Source organism: Pseudophryne corroboree, chromosome 1, assembly GCF_028390025.1.
Source record: "Pseudophryne corroboree isolate aPseCor3 chromosome 1, aPseCor3.hap2, whole genome shotgun sequence".
NCBI lineage: Eukaryota > Metazoa > Chordata > Amphibia > Anura > Myobatrachidae > Pseudophryne > Pseudophryne corroboree.
In genome coordinates, this window is record NC_086444.1 from 997,534,763 (window position 1) to 997,556,633 (window position 21,871).

At 44.9% G+C, this 21,871-nt stretch overlaps 1 protein-coding gene across 1 annotated transcript in view; it reads left to right on the forward strand.

The window, feature by feature from the left end:
* The window catches only part of PALLD (palladin, cytoskeletal associated protein), a 759,036-nt gene that overhangs the window by 346,628 nt on the left and 390,537 nt on the right, over nt 1–21,871 (forward strand). The window contains exons 5-6 of the mRNA XM_063920614.1: nt 1,324–1,429; nt 15,633–15,710. Of these exons, the coding sequence (XP_063776684.1) occupies nt 1,324–1,429; nt 15,633–15,710 (184 nt within the window). The remainder of the gene's footprint in view (nt 1–1,323; nt 1,430–15,632; nt 15,711–21,871) is intronic.

The following is a 21,871-nucleotide window of genomic DNA, read 5'->3' on the forward strand; positions in this document are numbered from 1 at the left end:
TGCATCCTTCACTGTCCCAGTGATTTGTCTAGCAATTTCTTCATCCCCTCTCATCCTAAGCAGCTCCCTAACCTCCTCATCACTCCAATTTGCCATTTTAAACTGTATTCTGTATAAAAAAAAAATGCTTCTTCACTATCATGTGTTTCCTCCAGTTTATTTCCTGCTTCTGCCTGGTGACATCACGCATGGAGGCAGCCTATCACCTTCTGTGGTTTGGAAATACCGTTTCAGAGCCTTTCACATTGCACAATGAAACGGGTCTGAACCGTGTAGGACCCTGCTTTTTAACCATTTTAAAATACCAGTAATCTATAACCAGTAAATTCAAAGTGGCCCTTTCACACCGCAGCTAGAACCGTTTTGGAAGGCTTAAAAAACGGCAATTTACCGGGTTATAGCTGCGGTGTGAAAGGGGTATAAGACACATTGGGCGGTATTCAAATGATATGTCACGCCCAATCTCCTTTCTAAAGTGATTCCCGTTATCGCGCATATTGTGCCCATAGTAATCAGATTTAGCTGCGTAAAAGGGTTGGGCGCCCTCACTACCCCAGGGGTAACAAACTGAAATGATTATACCATGCCTGTCAGCAGATACAGAACGGGTGTGGAAAGGGGTGAGAAGAATTGAATACCGTCCATTTTCTGGTAAAAAGACGCACAGGAGCAGGCAGCTCACTGGCGTCAGGCGTCTCACATCACACGGCATATTGAGGCTCACATATGTTACATTTCTTCCATGCTTGACAAAGTGTGTTGAAAATTATTTCAATTAATTATGGGCAATGCTAATAGCAGTTCTTGGTTCTTTTCCCCACATGGGATCCTTAGGGAAATACTAAAACATATTTAAAAAAAGAATCACTTTAAAGCAAAAAGAATCATACATAAAAGCTTTTTTAAGCTGAAGAAATATAAATAATGAATACATTAGAACAGAAATTGTGAGACCGTACCCAAAAGGTTAATGTAGTAGAGCTGCACCCAATATATTTACCACATACCTGCAGGGTAGTTGAAGCCCTTTACCCCTCAGATTATCTCTAGCTGTCTGTCATTGAACAATGGACACATATGTATAATTTCACCTCTGATAAATGAAAGTATAAGATTATATTTTTTAAGCTTGGGAGTGACTTTTTATGTCAAACGGCTTATTATGGTGTGCGTATTAAATTACCCCTGAGTTTGCTACGCTGATTATATCTTTATCGTGCAACATGACATTGACATTACATTTCACTTGTCTGTGATACCTGTGTGATTTCATTTTCCCGACATTTATTGAGAACAAAAGTATATTTATTTTATGTTTTGTAGAGCTCAAAAGAAAACAACATCAGTGTCACTGACCATTGGACCATCGTCACCCAAGTGTGGAATAACCACTGCAATAATGCAGACAATGTCCATACCTGTCCAGCCGGTAAGTCACTTCTGATTTTGTAAAGTATTAAAATGGATCTGTCACCTAAACACAGACAGCCATTATGGCTGGCCAGCCAATAATCACCATCTTGTATCACTGGGAACCAAGTGAAGCATGTTTAAAAAATTTTGTTGGGTTTATAAAATGGCTGCCGCTATGTATAGGTGACTGGTCCATTATTGGCCTAAAGTTTGTTTGTAAATACTGATTTCAAATTGGTATTCTTGACATGCCATAACATTTTTGGCTGATTATAGTTTGGAATCCTTTAGCACTTATACTCCTGTGTTCACGAATGGTGTCCTTCAAGCATTTTGTTTAAATTGAAGCTGTCGCACCCCAATGTATGCATGCTTGGAATTATAGATGAACACTTGCTGGACAGATCCACCCATCAGTCTGTAGTGTATGTCTTTATGTGGCCAAAGTCTGCATTGCCTGATCCTGGCTGGAATCTACTGGGCTGGAGTATCATATTTGGCTATCTCTGGTCTCCACTACAGTTGCACATGAAAAAATCAACTATTTAGTTAAAAACGCTGAGTCGTATTTGGGACAAATTAATTAACTCCGCCTATGCCTGGGCCTCTCCTGAGATGCTTTCTGTGTCTAACTCCACGACTGGTCCTGTCTTGTAGTGGCCTGCAGGCAGAGCAACAGCGCACAACCACCTATAAATATATGTACACACATACATTTTCATTTGTATATCGTGATACCTACGTTTTTTCATAATGTGGTATTATATGTACTTTCTCCTGCAGGGTCCACAGATTATCCACAGGATAAACATTGGGATATGAGGTAGCGTCAGTGGATTGGCACCAACGATCAAAAGCTTTCGGCCTCCCAGAATGCAATGGGCCAGTCCCCTATATCCATGCCTCCTGGCTCAGGCAATTCAGTTTTTTGTTTGGTGCAGCAGGAGCCGGACCACGATCTTTGGGCTGTTGATTATGGCAGCCATAAGCTTGTTATTTCATTTATTTTTATAGTCTTGTGTTTTTTTAAGCTAGTTTTCTAAAAAGCATCTTACACACACCTTAGAAAGAGTCACTCCAACAACTCTCCGTCAGGTCACGACAACGCTTACCCACGTGTACAGTGCTGTTTAGGTGGGCGTCTGTACTAGCAAGTCCAGCTGACATTACCAGGCTGTGGTCGAAGCACGGGGAGAAGGTAAGGCGTCAGTTCTGTTTAGCGTGGGAGACGCAAGACACAGCCGCACTGTTTCGGAAAGGAGACTACCGAACAGCTGCTGACGTGGCTGCCACCTTGGATGCACCAGCGCTAGGCCACAGGGATCATAGGCTCCAAAGATTAGTGAGAGGTCGCGATCCCTGGGCTTGATGTCAGCAGTGGGGAGTAAGACACTCCCCTGGTCGCCCCTCCCCCCTGGTTCATGACCAGTTTCCTCCTAGTTTCCCGCCATGAACTGAGTTCCCGCTTCCGTTTGAGACGCTGTGTAGCTAAAGGACCCAGTCGCAGTATAGGCGGCTGTGTGACTGGTGCGTCGGTGTTCATTTGGGCGTCTGTGTTCACTGTGTATTCACTGGGCGTTTGTGTACACTATTGACGTCTGGATCCACTTAGCGTTCACTAAAGTATTGCTCGATCCTGGAAGCGGGGTAAAGTCTCCCTGTATCCCACTCTCCTGAGCTAGGTGATACAGCACTAAGGGGGTCATTCTGACCCGTTCGCACGCAGCGGTTCTTTGCTACGGTGCAAATGGGTCAGAAATGTGCATGCGCGGCGGACGAATTGCGCACGCGCGTCGTTGCCTGGGCAACGCCACCAACGACAAATATGATCGCAGTGGCGATCGCAAGAAGACAGACAGGCGGATACTCACCATTTTCCAGGCATGGTGAGTCCAGTGCAGGCGGATCCAGGCATTTGGAGGGCGGATTTCTGATGTCAAGACCGGGACCTTCATCGCTGGATCTGACGCACTAGGTGTGTAACAGCAGCACTGGTCTTGTTTTACTTGAAACTCTTTTAGCATAGCAGGGCTGCACAAGCGTTCGCAGCCCTGCTATGCTAAAATACACTCCCCCATAGGTGGCGTCAGGTTGATCGCACGAGCAGCAAAAAGTTGCTACGTGCAGTCAACTCGGAATGACCCCCTAAGTCTCTACCTACCATTAAGTATGAGTAGTTGAATAAGTGTCTGATGCATATGAGTGTGTAAACTAATGCTGCTGTTTTCTTTCGCTGTGCGACTGAATACGTTTAAAGTCCTATATAAGGTAATGCAGTACAGGTTGAGTATCCCTTATCCAAAATGCTTGGGACCAGAGGTATTTTGGATATCGGATTTTGCCGTATTTTGGAATAATTGCATACCATAATGAGATATCATGGCGATGGGACTTAAGTCTAAGCACAGAATGCATTTATGTTTCATATACACCTTATACACACAGCCTGGAGGTCATTTTAGCCAATATTTCTCTGACGTCCTAGTGGATGCTGGGAACTCCGTAAGGACCATGGGGAATAGCGGCTCCGCAGGAGACTGGGCACATCTAAAGAAAGCTTTAGGACTATCTGGTGTGCACTGGCTCCTCCCCCTATGACCCTCCTCCAAGCCTCAGTTAGATTTTTGTGCCCGAACGAGAAGGGTGCACACTAGGGGCTCTCCTGAGCTTCTTAGTGAAAGTTTTAGTTTAGGTTTTTTATTTTCAGTGAGACCTGCTGGCAACAGGCTCACTGCATCGAGGGACTAAGGGGAGAAGAAGCGAACTCACCTGCGTGCAGAGTGGATTGGGCTTCTTGGCTACTGGACACCATTAGCTCCAGAGGGACCGCTCACAGGCCCAGCCTTGGAGCTCGGTCCCAGAGCCGCGCCGCCGGCCCCCTTACAGAGCCAGAAGCAAGAAGAGTCCGGCAAATCGGCGGCAGAAGACATCCTGTCTTCCACAAGGTAGCGCACAGCACTGCAGCTATGCGCCATTGCTTCTCAGCACACTTCACACTCCGGTCACTGAGGGTGCAGGGCGCTAGGGGGGGGCGCCCTGAGCAGCAATAGAAACACCTTGGCTGGCTAAAAATACATCACATATAGCTCCTGGGCTATATGGATGAATTTTAACCCCTGCCAGATTCCACAGAAAAACGGGAGAAAAGGCCGCCGAGAAGGGGGCGGAGCCTATCTCCTCAGCACACTGGCGCCATTTTCTCTCACAGCTCCGTTGGAGGGAAGCTCCCTGGCTCTCCCCTGCAGTTACTACACTACAGAAAGGGGTTAAAAAAGAGAGGGGGGCACTAATTAGGCACAGTATAACAATACAGCAGCTATAAGGGGAAAAACACTTATATAAGGTTATCCCTGTATATATAGCGCTCTGGTGTGTGCTGGCATACTCTCCCTCTGTCTCCCCAAAGGGCTAGTGGGGTCCTGTCCTCTATCAGAGCATTCCCTGTGTGTGTGCTGTGTGTCGGTACGGCTGTGTCGACATGTTGGATACGTGGAGGCGGAGCGGAGGCCGATAAATGGGATGTCGCCCCCTGTGGGGCCGACACCAGAGTGGATGGATAGGTGGAAGATATTAACCGACAGTGTCAACTCCTTACATAAAAGGCTGGATGACGTAACAGCTGTGGGACAGCCGGCTGCTCAGTCCGCGCCTGCCCAGGCGTCTCAAAGGCCATCAGGGGCTCAAACAATGCCCGTTACCTCAGATGGCAGACACAGATGTCGACACGGAGTCTGACTCCAGTGTCGACGAGGTTGAGACATATACACAATCCACTAGGAACATCCGTTACATGATTTCGGCAATTAAAAATGTGTTACGCATTTTCTGACATGAACCCAAGTACCACATAAAAGGGTTTTATTTTTGGGGAGAAAAAGCAGCCAGTGTTTTGTTCCCCCATCAGATGAATGAATGAAGTGTGTAAAGAAGCGTGGTTTCCCCCGATAAGAAACTGGTGATTTCTAAAAAGTTACTGATGGCGTACCCTTTCCCGCCAGAGGATAGGTCACGTTGGGAGATATCCCTTGGGGTGAATAAGGCGCTCACACGTTTGTCAAAAGGTGGCACTGCCGTCTTAGGATACGGTCACCTTGAAGGAACCTGCTGATAAAAAGCAGGAGGCGATCCTGAAGTCTGTAATTACACACTCAGGTTATACACTGAAGCCTGCTATTACCTCAGCATAAATAGTGCGGCTGCAGCGTGGTCTGATACCCTGTCAGATAATAGCTAAGACAGGGATAATGTTTTGCTAACATTGAGCTTATTTAAGACGTTGTCATATATATAAAGGATGCACAGAGGGATATTTGCCGGCTGGCATCCAGAATTAATGCAATGTCCATTCTGCCAGGAGGGTATTAGTAACCTGGCAGTGGACAGGTGATGCTGCATTTAAAAGGCACATGGAGATTCTGCCTTATAAGGGTGAGGAATTGTTTGGGGATGGTCTCTGGGACCTCGTATCCACAGCAACAGCTGGGAAGAAAATTTTTTACCTCAGGTTTCCTCACAAAAGCCTAAGAAAGCACCGTATTTTCAGGTACAGTCCTTTCGGTTTCAGAAAAGCAAGCGGGTCAAAGGCGCTTCCTTTCTACACAGAGACAAGGGAAGAAGGAAAAAGCTGCACCAGTCAGCCAGTTCCCAGGATCATATCTCTTCCCTCGCTTCCTCTGAGTCCACCGCATGACGCTGGGGCTCCACAGGTGGAGACAGGTGCGGTGGGGGCGCGTCTCGGGAACTGCAGGGACCAGTGGGCTTGCCCACAGGTGGATCCCTAGGTTTTGCAAGTAGTATCACAGGGATACAGGCTGGAGTTCGAGACGACTCCCCCTCGCCGTTGCCTTCACATCAGCCTCGCCTGCTGCCCTCGGAAAGGTAGTACTGGCGGAAATTCACAAGCTGTACTTCCAGCAGGTGAAATCAAGGTACCCCTCCTTCAACAAGGCCGGGGTTACTATTCCAAAATGTTGTGGTACCGAAACCAGACGGTTCGGTGAGACCCATTCTAAAATTGAAATCCTTGAACACTTATATACGAAGGTTCAAGTTCAAAATGGAATCGCTCAGGGCGATTATTGCAAGCCTGGAAAATTTCAGGGTATCACTGGACATCAAGGATACTTACCTGCATGTCCCTATTTACCCTCTTCACCAGGTGTACCTCAAAATTGTGTTAAAGGATTGTAATTACCAATTCCAGACGTTGTCGTTGGTCTGTCCCCGGCACTGAGGGTATTTACCAAGGTAATGGCCGAAGTACTTATCCCGTACTTGGACGATCTCCTTATAAAGGCGAGGTCCAGGGAGCAGTTGTTCGTCGGAGTAGCACTATCTCGGGAAATGCTACAACAGCACGGCTGGATTCTGAATATTCCAAAGTCGCAGCTGGTTCCTACGACGCGTCTACTGTTCCTGGATATGGTTCTGGACACAGAACAGGTTAAAATGGGTTTCTCTCGGAGGAGAAGTCCAAGGAGTTGGCGTCTCTAGACGGAGACCTCCTAATACAAATACAGGTACCGGTGCATCAATGCACGCGAGCCTTGAAAAAGATGGTAGCTTCTTACGAAGAATTTCCATTCGTCAATTCCCATGCAAGGGATCTGTTGGACAAGTGGTCCGGGTCGCATCCTCAGATGCATCGGCGGATAACCCTGTCTCCAAGGGCCAGGGTGTCGCTGTGGTGGTGACTGCAGGGGCAGTCACACAGGGAAGAAACTTCCAAGGCCTATGGAAAAGTCAGGAGACTTCCCTACACATAAATGTTCTGGAACTATGGGCCATTTACAATGCCCTAAGTCAGGCTAGACCCCTGCTTCAACACGGGCCGGTGCTGATCCAGTCAGACAACATCACGGCGGTCGCTCATGTAAACCGACAGGGCGGCACAAGAAGCAGGATGGCGATGGCAGAAGCCACAAGGATTCGCCGATGGGCGGAAAATCATGTGTTAGCACTGTCAGCAGTGTTCATTCCTGGAGTGGACAACTGAGAAGCAGATAACCTCCACCCGGGAGAGGGGGGACTTCATCCAGAAGTTTTCCAAATGATTGTACACCGTGGGGAAAGGCCACAGGTGGACAGGAGGGTGTCCCGCCTCAACAAAAAGCTACAAAGATATTGCACTCAGGCGATAGCTGTGGACGCTCTGGTAACACCGTGGGTGTACCAGTCGGTGTATGTGTTCCCTTCTCTGCCTCTCATACCCAGGGTAATGAGAATAATAAGAAGGAGAGGAATAAGAACTATACTCATTGTTCCGGGGGGCCAAGAAGAGCTTGGTACCCAGAACTCCAAGAAATGATCTCAGAGGACCCATGGCCTCTGCAGCTCAGACAGGACCTGCTGCAGCAGGGGCCCTGTCTGTTTCAAGACTTACCGCGGCTGCATTTGACGGCATGGCGGTTGAACGCCGGATCCTGAAGGAAAAAGGCATTCCGGAGGAAGTTATCCCTACGCTATTTAAAGCTGGGAAAGAAGTGACCGCAAACCATTATCACCGCATATGGCGGAAATATGTTGCGTGCTGTGAGGCCAGTACGGCCCCAAAGGAGGAATTTCAGCTAGGTCAATTTTTGCACTTCCTACAAGTCAGAGGTGACTATGGGCCTAAAATTGGGTTCCATTAAGGTCCTGATTTCGGCTCTATCGATTTTCTTCCAAAATAGAACTGGCTTCACTGCCTGAAGTTCAGATTTTTGTTAAGGGAGTGCTGCATAGTCAGCCCCCCGTTTGTGCCTCCAGTGGCACCGTGGGATCTCAACGTAGTGTTGGATTTCCTGAAGTCGCATTGAGTTGAGCCACTTCAATCCGTGGAGCTATAATACCTCACGTGAAAAGTGTTCATGCTGTGGGCCTTGGCGTCGACCAGGCGTGTATCAGAATTGGTGGCTTTATCAAAGCTCTTATCTGTATTTTATATGGGTAAGGCGGAATTGAGGACTCGTTCCCAATTCCTTCCTAAAGTGGTCGCAGTTTTCATGTGAACCAACCTATTGTGGTACCTGCGGCTACTAGGGACTTGGAGGACTCCAAGTTGCTGGACGTAGTCAGGGCCCTGAAAATATATGTTTCCAGGACGGCTGGGGTCAGAAAATCTGACTCGCTGTTTATCCTGCATGCACCCAACAAGCTGGGTGCTCCTGCTTTTAAGCAGACTATTGCTCGTTGGATTTGTAGTACAATTCAGCTTGCACATTCTGTGGCAGGCCTGCCACAACCAAAATCTGTAAAAGCCCGTTCCACAAGGAAGGGGGCTCATCTTGGGCGGCTGCCCGAGGGGTCTCGGCTTTACAACTTTGCCGAGCAGCTACTTGGTCAGGGGCAAACACGTTTGCTAATTTCTACAAATTTGATACCCTGGCTGAGGAGGACCTGGAGTTCTCTCATTCGGTGCTGCAGAGTCATCCGCACTCTCCCACCCGTTTGGGAGCTTTGGTATAATCCCCATGGTCCTTACGGAGTTCCCAGCATCCACTAGGACGTCAGAGAAAATAAGAATTTACTTACCGATAATTCTATTTCTCGTAGTCCGTAGTGGATGCTGGGCGCCCATCCCAAGTGCGGATTGTCTGCAATACTTGTATATAGTTATTGTTAACTAAATCGGGTTATTGTTGTAGTGAGCCATCTTTTTTTAGAGGCTCATCTGTTATCATACTGTTAACTGGGTTCAGATCACAAGTTATACGGTGTGATTGGTGTGGCTGGTATGAGTCTTACCCGGGATTCAAAATCCTTCCTTATTGTGTACGCTCGTCCGGGCACAGTATCCTAACTGAGGCTTGGAGGAGGGTCATAGGGGGAGGAGCCAGTGCACACCAGATAGTCCTAAAGCTTTCTTTAGATGTGCCCAGTCTCCTGCGGAGCCGCTATTCCCCATGGTCCTTACGGAGTTCCCAGCATCCACTACGGACTACGAGAAATAGAATTATCGGTAAGTAAATTCTTATTTTTTTATAACTTTGTGCATTAAACAAAGTGTGTCTACACAGAATGCATTTATGTTTTATATGCACCTAATACACACAGCCTGAAGGTAATTTTAGCCAATATTTTTTAGAACTTTGTGCATTAAACAAAGTGTATCTACATTCACACAATTAATTTATGTTTCATATACACCTTATACACACAGCCTGAAGGTCATTTAATACAATATTTTTAATAACTTTGTGTATTAAACACAGGTTGTGTACATTGAGCCATCAATAAACAAAGGTTTCACTATTTCACTCTCACTCAAAAAAGTCCGTATTTCGGAATATTCCGTATTTCGGAATATTTGGATATGGGATACTCAACCTGTAATATGTTTCTCCCAGATACTTGAAATGTATCTGTAGTTGAATATGTGCTCATATTGCTTATTATACTAATGTATAACTTGTGACTGATTGCTAGTGTGATTGCTGACTTTACTATCCCTGTCAGTTTCTGTGTATACCGATCCTCAATGCTGGTACAATGCAGGGAGGGATCGGATTGTATGCCACTTTAACAAGTTTTAAAGTGATTTCAGTTACAAATTGGGTAGTTAACACTGTACATGTGTGTGATTTGTTTATCATGTCTAAGAGAGGCAAGGGTGAGGAGAATACATTCTCCACAGCAGAACCAACAATGATTTCATGTTTGTCTTGCAAAGCTGAGTTAACCTCTCAGAATCTGGTTCAAAATGGATTATGTGCAAATTGTTTTAGTTTTCACCAAATCCTCCTGAATAATCCAAGGCAGGCACAGGTTCAAGTTGAACCTCCATGGGCTTCTTTTGCACAGACATTATCCAGTATAGCTGAGTGGATAATGCCAGCTCCTATACCTGGGATAGGTTACACTGTTAACCCTTACATGCAACATTCCCCCTGGGGGTTATCTTATCCAGTCCAGGAATCTGCAGCCTTTCAACAAAAACATGCTGAAAGGCTTGTAGAAAGTAAATCACACAGACATGAAACAACATCTTCACAATCTACACATGTTTCAGATGGGGTCTCTTCGGAGGATGAGGACTCCTCGCATTCCGGGTCGGCATACAGAGATGAGGATGAAGGTCCCAGCTCAGTGGATATACCAGAGCTAATTAGTGCTACAACAGCCATTCTATCCTTAGAGGAGGCAGCAGAGCCTTTGTTAAAATTCAAGGCACCTGTGTTTAAACGTCCCAAAACAGTCAGGACTGAATTTTCGGGGTCAGAACAGCTGATGGAGATTATGCAAAAGGCTTGGGTAGCACCCAGTAAGAAGTTTCCAAAGAAATGGATTTCCCATTATCCTCTTGCAGATGGGGACTGTTTAAAAATTCGATTGGTGCGAAAATCTACATTGCCTCTGCCTTCAACATCATTAAATGATACGTATAGGAAAATAGATGTTTTTTTAAAAACCTTTTTCTCCTTGTCTGGGGCAATTGTAAGTCCAGCCATGGCTTCAGCCTGGATGGCAAAAGAAGTGCATTGGAGGATGATCTTTCACTGGCATCTAGAGAGCAAAAATCCCATATTTCAAATATTAAACAGGTGGCTATTTTTATGGAAGAAGCAGCCTTGGATATGGGTACTATTGCCTCTCAAGCATCAGCCTCAGCAGTAGCAGCCTGCAGAGCTGTTTGGCTACATACATGGAAGGCTGACTCAGAGTCCAAGAAAGTTCTAGAGTCTTTGCCTTTTACTGGAGATATTCTTTTTGGTAAATAATTAAACATTATTTTGGAGCCAGAAGCAGACTCCAAGAAGAGAAAGTTTCCTTTAACACACAAATCCAAACCTAGGTTTCCTTCTTTTTTGGCCCTTTCGGACCCAGGGAAAAGCAAAAGGAAAGGGTTATGGCAAACAGTTTCAATCTGACAAGTGTGGTAAGACTAAAAAGCATTGGGCTACCAGAGGGCCGGCTTCCAAGCCAAAAGATAAGCAATCAGCCTGATGGCTCGGGCCTCCACCTGGGGGATCCCAGGGTCGGAGGCCAACTTCTTCATTTTGCACAGATCTGGCAGCAGTCCACCACAGATGCCTGGGTGCAAGAAGCGGTACCTCACCGTTATGCATTTGCCTTCAAGAAACACCCTCCACAAAGTTTCTTTTGTACCAGCCCGTCTTCAGTGGAAATGAAGCCAGGGCCTTGCAAGAGACAGTTCAGAAGTTGCATCAATCAGGAGTGATAATTCCAGTTCATCCTGCGCAACGAGGAGAAGGTTTTTATTCCAACATGTTTCTAGTTCAGAAGCCAAATGGGTTGTTCCGGCCCATACTCAATCTCAAAGTGCTGAACAAGTACATTTGGGTGCCTTGTTTTCATATGGAGACTTTATGTTCCATTATTGTGGCCATGGAGCCGGAGGATTTTATGGTATCCCTGGATATCCAGGATGCTTACCTGCATGTTCCTATAGCACAGTCCCATCAGTGCTACCTCAGGTTTACTATCCTCCAGCAACACTTTCAGTTTCAGGCCCTACCATGTGGACTAGCCACAGCTCCAAGAGTATTCACCAAAATGATGGTGGTAATGGCAGCTTATATCCATTGAGAGGGGATAAGGATTTTTCCATACCTCAGTGGTTTATTAATCCTGGCACAATCTCAGGAATTGTCATCTGCAACAGACAATAGCTTGTTTGCAGAGACACGGTTGGCTCATAAATTGGGCAAAGTCATCCCTGGTTTCGTCACAACGGTTGACGCTCTTAGGGACTGTATTAGATTCGGGTCTTCAGAGAGTAGTTTTACCTCTGAACAAAATATCCACAATACAGTCGAGGATTCAGCAGCTGCTACACAGTCAAAGGGTATCCATTCACGCAGCGATGCGTGTGATGGGATCTTTGGTGACGATGTTCGACATGGTGGAGTATGCTCAATTCCACTCGAGGCCTCTACAATGTCTGATCCTTTCCAAATGGAATGGGTAACATCAGACAATAAAAACTCTCTGGAAGTAAGGAGGTAATTAGCCTGGTGGCTACAGACATCCCATCTGGACAAAGGGAGACCCTTTTGGATCTCAGATTGGAAGGTTCTGACAACGGATGCCAGTCTTCAGGGCTGGGGAGCAGTGTCAGAAAGAAGTTGCTTCCAAGGGCAGTGGACCAAGGAAGACAGTTGCCTGCCAATAAATATATTGGAACTTCGGGCCATATATATGGCACTCATTCAGGCAAAGGACATTCTTCAGGGGAAACCAGTTCAAATTCACTCGGACAATGCAACGGCAGTAGTGTACCTCAATCATCAGGGAGGAACTTGCAACCAAAAAGCAATGAAGGAGGTAAACCGCAGTGGGCAGAACTTCATCATCCAGCCATGTCCGCAGTGTTCATTCCGGCAGTCTTAACTGGGAAGCGGATTTTCTCAGTCTACACGCCATTCATGCAAATGAATGGTCTTTACCCCCCGAGGTCTTCCATACTCTGGTAGACAAGTAGGGGTTACCGGAGATAGAGCTCATGGCTTCCCGTCAGAACAACAAAGTTCACGCATACGGTTCAAGGACAAAGGATCCCAAAGCGACCTTTGTGGATGCCTTGTCAGTGAGATGGGACTTTTGTCTGGCCTATGTGTTTCCACCGATCGCCCTGTTGCCCAGGATGATGCGAAAGGTAAAACAGGGAAAGGGCGCCTTGATACTAATAGCTCTAGGTTGGCCCAGAAGACATTGGTACACAGATCTGCAGAGGCTGTCGGTGTCTACAGTCTCAGGGTCTTTGCTATTACAAGCACCTGGGTCGGCTGTCTTTGACGGCATGGCTCTTGAGACTTCCGTCCTGTAAGCAAGAAAATTCTTACAACAGGTAATTCAAACAATGCTTAGAGCAAGGAAACCATCCTCAGTATGCAGGCCTATATTCAATGGTCCAGTGACAGGCAGGAAATTTGACCCTAGGTCTTTCAGAGTTTCCTGAGTTCTAGCATTCTTCTGGCAGGAGTGGACAAAGGTCTACGGGTGGCTTCCTTGAGAGTTCAGGTGTCAGCATTGACTGTATGGTTTCAAAAGAAAATTGTTAACCTACAGGATTTTCTCACTTTTTTCCAAGGAATGCTTCACATACAACCTCCTTTTGTTCCTCCTACAGCTCCTTGGGATCTAAGTTTAGTCCTAAAGGCGCTTCACTTTGCCCCATTTGAACCTCTGAAGCAAGTGGATCTTAAATGGTTGACAGCTAAAGTTCCCTTTCTACTGGCTATTGCTTCAATTAAAAGAGTTTCAGATTTAGGGGCATTGTTATGTCGTCCTCTATTTCTGATTATTTCATCCAGATAGAGCGGTTCTCAGAACCAAACCTGGTTATCTTCCTAAGGTGGTGTCTAAATTCCACCTTAGCGAAGAAATTGTAGTCCCGGCTTTCCAAGGGCCGGACCGATCTGCGGGAGATGCATCATTGCATGCTTTAAGGATCTACGTGGATCATACCAGTGCTATCAGAAAGACAGACACTCTCTTTGTTCTCTACGGATTTCACAAGAGATGATGGCCTGCTGACAAGCAGACACTGGCAAGGTGGCTGCGGATGACGATTTCAGAAGTATATTCTCAAGCTGATCTCCCTATTCCGGCTAATGTCTCTGCTCACTCTGCTCATAAGGTAGGTCCTTCATGGGCAGCACAATGTGGTGCCTCAGCTGAACAGATATGTAAGGCAGCCACATGGTCTTCCATTAACACATTCATTAGACATTATGCCTTTGATACTTTTGCCTCTTAGAATGCTGCATGCTGGCAAAGGATTTTACTGTCTAACCAGGAGCGTCCCATCCACTAAAATTGCTTTGGGACATCCCATTGTTTATTGGTGGATAATCTGTGGACCCTGTAGGAGAAATACGTAGTTATGGTAGACCCAACTGTCAATATCTCTATTTCTTCTATGTTTGTCTGTCTGTCCGGATATGCATTCAGACACCCCTGCGCTGATTGGGTTGAAACCAACATGAGTTGGATCTTGGCCAGGTTTTAGGGGGGGTTAAGGTCTCAGTTATACCTCCTGTTGGTGTACATTAGGCAGAATTTTGACCCGTAAAGCCTTTTCTGGGCATTCCACTTTGGAAGAAAACTTCACAGAGTTGTAATATTGGATTCCAGAAGACAAACAAGGGGGTTTGGGTCCTGGTTGGTCTCCCTGTTAGTTTTCACAAGGCAGAACTTTGACCCGGGGAGCCTGTTCTGGGCCTCCCACTGGATGGATTTAGATTGGGTTGAGGTGCTGGTCAGTCCTCCGGTTGGTGTACGCCAGACAGAGCTTTGACACTGGGAGACTGTTCTGGGCCTTTCACTGGATGGATCTGGATGAAACTTTAATGAATTGTAATAACTGACAGAAATAACCATAATTCAATGACTTGACATAACTGACAAGAATGGAGGCGGGAAGACAAAAACTATTGTGTACCCAAAAACCTTGGAATGGCAACAATGATAACTGAAGAAAACCTTTAGACCTATCTCGCAATGGAAATGTGATTATAAAACTGAACAGAAAGGAAATCTGGAGATTAGGGCTACTGGCGACACACAAAAAACAAAAAGACACTGGGCAGCCATGGGTGTGTTGGAAGAGCTACTAAGCTGCTAATTATGTTTAAAATGTTAAAGTTACTTCCAACTCATTTATAACTTAATAACTAAGACTTAAACCCGGGCAGTGGGTACTTCAGCTAGTGTATATATATATATATATATATATATATACTGTATATATGTACATACACATAAAGTCCGACACTCACAGGATCACTATTATGATTACTTGCCGGGTGCCCTCCTCAGTGACAACGCACCGCTGCCCAGTGAATACATCGCAAATTGTGGCGGTACTCTGGAACATAATGAAAAGTTCAGCCAATTCCAGTAAATTCAATTCATCATTTCAATGCTTTACTGATTCCTTTTTGTCAGGATTAAAGAGCATACAATAAATGACTCACCTTACATATCCCCGCCACCTGTTTGCTAGATACCCATACTGTAAAGTTTTGTCCCTATTATCCAGCATTGAGCAATTACACAGTCCAATTACTATTTGTTCATAGTCTCATGGTGTATAACTTACTATTTACTGAATGGTGTAATTAACATACAAAGAAAATATATTATAAGCAAGTGATGGTGTGGATTATAATGCACCCAGGTCCACCTAAACAGTACTGCACATGATATGTGGGAATTTTCAAAATAGTGTCAAGTATGATATTCATGAGACAGTAAATATTCTCATTTATTTACAGGTCCACAGCCCCACCTCGTATCTGTATCGTCAAGATGGGTCCAGTTCCTCTACGTTCTCTTCTCCTTCCTTCACTAAGGTATAGGTTTTCAGATTGCCTGCTTATGGCACTGTGTGAGATGTACTGTATGCATATCTGCTTATGACACTGTATGAGGTGTAACTGTATACATTATAGAACTGTCTTTTACACAATCATGGGCAAGCACAAAAGTTGCAGTTGTGCACTAGAGTGATTGGTAAAAAAAAACTAGCTTACCATTACATCCAAGTTCAAAACTCTTTCTAATGTAAGGTGTCCTCATTAAATTGAAAGAATGTAGTAGGTAGTGGGCTTCTAACAATGCATATTCTAAGGAAGAGCAGCTCCTTCCAAAATCCTAGTAAACAGAGGCATTGCATCTCAAACTTGTTCCTCAAGACACAATAACAGTCTAAGGGGCCTATGCCTTGGAGAGTGATAAAGGGGAGAGAGAGAAAGTACCAGCCAATCAGCTCCTTAATGCAGTGTTACAGGCTGTGTTTGAAAAATGACAGTTAGGATCTGATTGGTTAGCACTATATCTCTCTCTCTCCACTTTATCCCAAGCCTGAGGGCCTAATTCAAGGTTAATTGCAAAAGCAAAATCTTCATCTAATGGGCAAAACCATGTGCACTGCAGGGGTGGCAGATATAACGTGCTAGTGTGAGATTTGGGTGGGTTATTTTGTTTCTGTGCAGGGTAAATACTGGCTGTTTTATTTTTACACTGCAATTTAGATTCCAGTTTGAACACACGCCACCCAAATCTAGCTCTCTCTGCACATGTTACATCTGCCCCACCTGCAGTGCACATGGTTTTGCCCATTAAAGGAAGATTTTGCTTTTGCGATCAACCTTGAATTAGGCCCTTAGTACATAGGTTTTAAGGATATCCTTGTCTGAACATAGATTGTTAAATGAAAGTGACTGATGTATAGTACTAATTCAGTCACCTGTGCTCAAGCATGAATATTCTTAAAACCTGGACTGTTAGTATGTCTTGAGGATTGAGTTTGAGAAGAACTAAACTAAGAATCCAGAACAGTGTAAGAAGAAAGATATATAGGGGGTGATTCAGATCTGATCGTAGCTCCCTGCATATGCAGTCTATTTGTGCTGGCAGGCGGCTACCTGCCGCGTCCCGGATCACAGCGGCTGTGTGTGACATCCGCCCCCGCAATGGTCCAGACAAGCCTGCGTAATTCGGACCTCGCGCCACCAATGGCATTCTAATGCCGTTGGCACGCGTCCTCCCGCCCCGCGAGCGCCTCTGCCGGTCAATCAGGCAGAGTCGGACAAAGCCCTGAGATGCTTTTACCATCTCCCTGGGCCTCCCGAGGTGCGCACGCGCAGTGCACCCCCCACAGGGCTTCAGACTGAGATTTCTGCAGCGATCCAGTATGAATTAGGCACATAGTGTAATGAAAAGCACAAACAGGTTCCCAAACTTTCTCAGTTTGAGGCACATTTAGGGTCTCCATAATTATTTCAAGGCATCCCTAAGCCAAATTAATTACAGAGCACTCATTTTTTTTAAGTAGTTGGGCTCTACATGTCTCTCTTTGCAACCCCGTCCATGCCTCTCATTACTGCCTTATCAATGTCTCGCCCTTTGCCATCATTCATGTCTCGTCCTTTGCCCCCCTCCATGACTCGCCCTTTGCTCCACTCCATGTCTCTCATTGCAGCCCCCTCCATGTCTCTCCCTTTGTAACTCCCTCCATGTCTCTCCCTCTGCAGCCTCCTCCATGTCCCCCTCCATGTCTCTCCCTTTGCTCCCTCTATGTCTCTCCCTCTTCCCCCCACCATCTCTTTTATTGTAGCCCTCCTCCCTATAGTAAAGTTATCTATTCAGCTCCCCCTTTACTTACCTTTAGTTGCAATCGCTAGCGCCAATCTACTGTATCATTCCTCAGAACATCCAGGAAGTGACAGCAGACACACACTGTCTCGTGGGACCAAATTCAGCAACAGGCAGCGTCATAATCCACTGCCTGTTGCTTCTAATGACAGAACCGCTTCCACACACTCCCTCGCTCATCGCACATCTGCCCAACCCCCTGTTCTGCTCATCGTCCCAACCCCTCTTCTCTCTCTCACCCATGCACAAAAAAATCCAAACTACATTAATAGATAATGTCTCGGTGAGAGTGCTGCAGCACCCCGGGGAGCAGCGGCGCACAGTTTGGGAACCATTTCCTTATATGCTTCACTGTGCTTCTGTATTGGTGTAATTACTTCATTTTCCTGAAGAAAAATACATTAGCAAAACATTTTTGGGCAGAATCAGAAGTCTGCATTTCTCTTACTCTCTACCATTCTAGTTATAAACCCGATGGGAGATTGAGAGTGCATTGTTAGTCCTTACGGCTAGTTGCCTTTCAGTCTGTTGTAGGCAACATACTTATTTTGTTTGTAAGCGTGGTAATTTTCCCAACAAACCAAGCCTCCTTTGCTTCATTCTTAGTCACTCAATATTGTGAAAGTGACGATTAATAAGCGCTGTTGTATTTAAATGTGAATAAACCAGTAAAACTTATTTTGATTTGTTGGGACATGAATCCTAAGAATGCTAACAGAAGGCTTTGTTTTACAAGCGAGCACACAAAAACATTGCTTCATGTTTTCTTTTCAGGTTAGACCATGGGAGCTAAAATAAGGAGGCGGGCCTTACATATGGAAATATACCTTTCCTAAGGCTTGGCACAGAGAGAAAAGTAATAAGTGCTAAAATATATTTTGCAGTAGTCTTTTATTCTTTACGTGCATGTGTCAGCAACGCCTTCAGTATCCGTGTTACTTTGGCCAACTCGCCTCATTAAATCCCCATTACCTGAGTACTATTTAATTGCGTGTTTTAATTTACTTTTCATATTAAATAATTTATGGAAGTAACGGGAGAAAGTGAATCTTTTTTCAAGTTTTAATTTGTCTAACACTGCGTATTATTTACATTTTATCAGTGTGCACAGATGTGAGAGTGTTGCCATGCATTCGCTGTGGTGAGAAAACAGGTTTCCAGTGAAATTCCAGTCACATAGCAGTTCTGGCATAAAACAAAAAAAAAAATACCTTTTTTCTTAAATAGAATTTGAGATCACAAAGCAAGGGAGCAGCTTCAATACTGCCGGTCACCTTCCCTTTTACTTTATTTCAATACCAATATTGCATCTGTAATTCTAGATTGCGTAACGTGTATAGCAGGTGACAGCTAGTTCCTACAAACCGCCCCACCTACTGTACAGTCCCAATCATTGTCAAAGCAAAGAGCGACATAACTTAATATCCCTGTAATCAGGGCCACAGGAATTACACAGGTACTTCTGAAGACATAAAAAAGTCAGTCAGCCCCAGAACATGTGTTTTATTGGTGTCCCTGATTAGGAATATTATAGCTACCCTAACGAAAGCAGACCTTTTTTTTGTACATAGGGCAAATTTTTGTAAATGCCACATGTCCTGCCTATGGTACACAATTCCCACATGCACATAGGACTTTAACAGGGATGATGGATTCCCCACCTAAGATGTGGTCACCAGACCAGCTGCACCTCTGGTCGTAGCTACTCCCTTGCAAGCAGATTCTGTTGGAAAGGGTGTAACGGAGAGGGATTGATGCAGAGTTGGGAGTACATTGGGCATATTTTGCTCAAAAGGAGAGTTTATGGGAAAAACATATGTTTGTTCATGTACACGGGTCCAACATGCATGGGACACATATGCTTGAACATACCTCACGGAGAAATCCCCATTAGAGTCCAGTTTGGCCTCTTTGGTTGTAAGTGTAGCTGTAATTGAAATACTTACAACTCTGTATTGGCCATATCTGCATGTACCCATTGCAGAGCAGTGTGAATTCACGCCAAATACGCTCCGCAGGCGTGCGCACATTCATCTCTGCATCCGATATTATATGCGCAGTAATAGTGAGCAATAGACATCAGGTTATATAACATACTGAATGCATCATAGGAGGTTCAGAAATAACCTTTGTATTTGCACTCGGTTTGCCTCTTCTGGGATCTGTTACCAAAATGCAGCTTAACACAGACTGCACTGGTGCCAGGGCTAGCCAATCAGCACCGCTGTCACATCAAATTCATGCCAATTCCTTAGTACACCAGGTGTTTATGACAGTATTATCCCTCCTGGTCTGGATCTCTGTAATTATGGAGGGAAAAGCTAGACCCAGTTGTACTGCTAGTTAGGGGAGGGAAGACTTGTGTTAAAAACCCTGGGAGTGGACCACACCTATAAGGACATATATGTGATGCAGTCTGAATCATTTGTGTGCATCTTTATATACTATTGCTAATGTTACACTGACCTGTTTGTATTTCCTATAGAAGATTAGTCTGGCTGAGAGCTATCATAGACTAGTATAGACAATATGTAAACATAATGAAGAAAGACGTAATAAATACTCACAACTGTGTCCTTATAAATAATATACTGTGTGCCATATAAGAGTAATACGCTGCTCATTGGGTTACAGTAGAGGAAGCACTATCATTGAGATACCTAATATTATCAAGGAACACTAAGGGGGGTATCTAGTTAGCTACGATTAAACATCGGGAGTGAAGAATGGGAGTTTTTCAGGATTTTTCCCGATGTTTCACCACTATTTTTTTTACAGGGTATCCAATTAGATCTCCGGTAAAAAAAATATAACTGTCCCATTGTATCTATAAAAAGTAACTTTTACACACAAAAGCTGCAGTTGTGCGTGAGTGTGATTGTTAAATGACTTACAACTGGGTGAAGCCTGGCAGCACATCGCTAGGAATTTAGGGGAAGATGTACTAAGCCTTGGAGAGATATAAATTGGAGGGTGATAAAGGGCCTAATTCATGTTTGTACGCAATGTCGATGTTCACGTAATGGAGCAATTATCGTCAGACTGTGCATGTGCCACGATCGCACTGAGCATGTGACAAGGTGCCATTGTGATTGTGCTCACACTAAGATTTTTATCGTAGAGTGATTGATAGGAAGGACCCGTGTGGGGGAGGTAATGGGGAGTGGCAGCGAGAATGCAGGTGCGTCATGGCCATCGTCGGGGTGTGTATTTAACATTAGCTGCAATCATGTACGTACAAAAACACATTGCCTGCATCACTATTGCCTTGTCCAGTCTGTGAAGCTATAGGGCTACCCTAGCAGTCGATGCTCTTCATTGTTGCGTATTGTCTGCGTATGTGTACGTATGTGTATGCAGTTGCAAATAAGTTTTCAATGGCTCCGGTGGGCAACTATCACCTTTTCTGGGCGTCCGCCTCACTTGCGATAATTAGCATTTCCCTAGGCAAGTGCGTACAAACATGAATTAGGCCCACGTTACCAACGAATCAGCTCCTGTCATTTTTCAAGCACAGCCTCCAACATAGCAGTTAGGAGCTGATTGGTTGGTATTTTGTTTCTCTACTCCAAGGCTTAGTGCATCTCCTGCTTAATCTCCTAGGCACCTGGAGGAGGACCAAAGTCACGTGTATCAGTTTAGGTGCCATGGGGCAGTATTTAATGTACTTGCCACATATATATGTCATCAGAGACTGACTCCATGTCTGAGTAAGAAACATAGAAACATAGAATTTGACGGCAGATAAGAACCATTTGGCCCATCTAGTTTGCCCCTTTTTGTATCCTTTATGTAATCTCAACCCTCTTGGAACCTTAATTCTTTGTAAGGATATTCATATGCCTATCCCAAGCATGTTTTTTTTTTTTTTTTTTAAATATATTTATTGGGTTTATTCCACAAAAGACATAAAAAAACAATGCAGTACAGTACAATACAAAGTGCAGATGAAATATATGCCTGGTACAGGTAGGCAACAGAGGGTAAGATTAAGCATTGAAAACCACCACTGACGCCGTGGGTAAATTTAAACAGCATGGGAAACCGTGTCAATGCAGCTTCACACCAACAGTAGTACATATTGTCAAAAGTCCAGACCCAAAGTGCAATATACAGTATAAAATCTGCACACTAATACATACTAACTAAATTAATAATACAGCAACAGAGAAAGAAAAAGAGCAGAGCAACAGAGACATGGATATGAATTAATAGGGAGGAGGAGGGGGGGGGGGGTTGCAGATGCTAAAACCTGTGAAGCACGGCACACACATAAGTAGCGAAGGGACCATCCCGCTCCGTGCCAATGGGAAGGGAACGAGTGTCATCTAGGGGCCAGAAGGGGATTATCACCAAT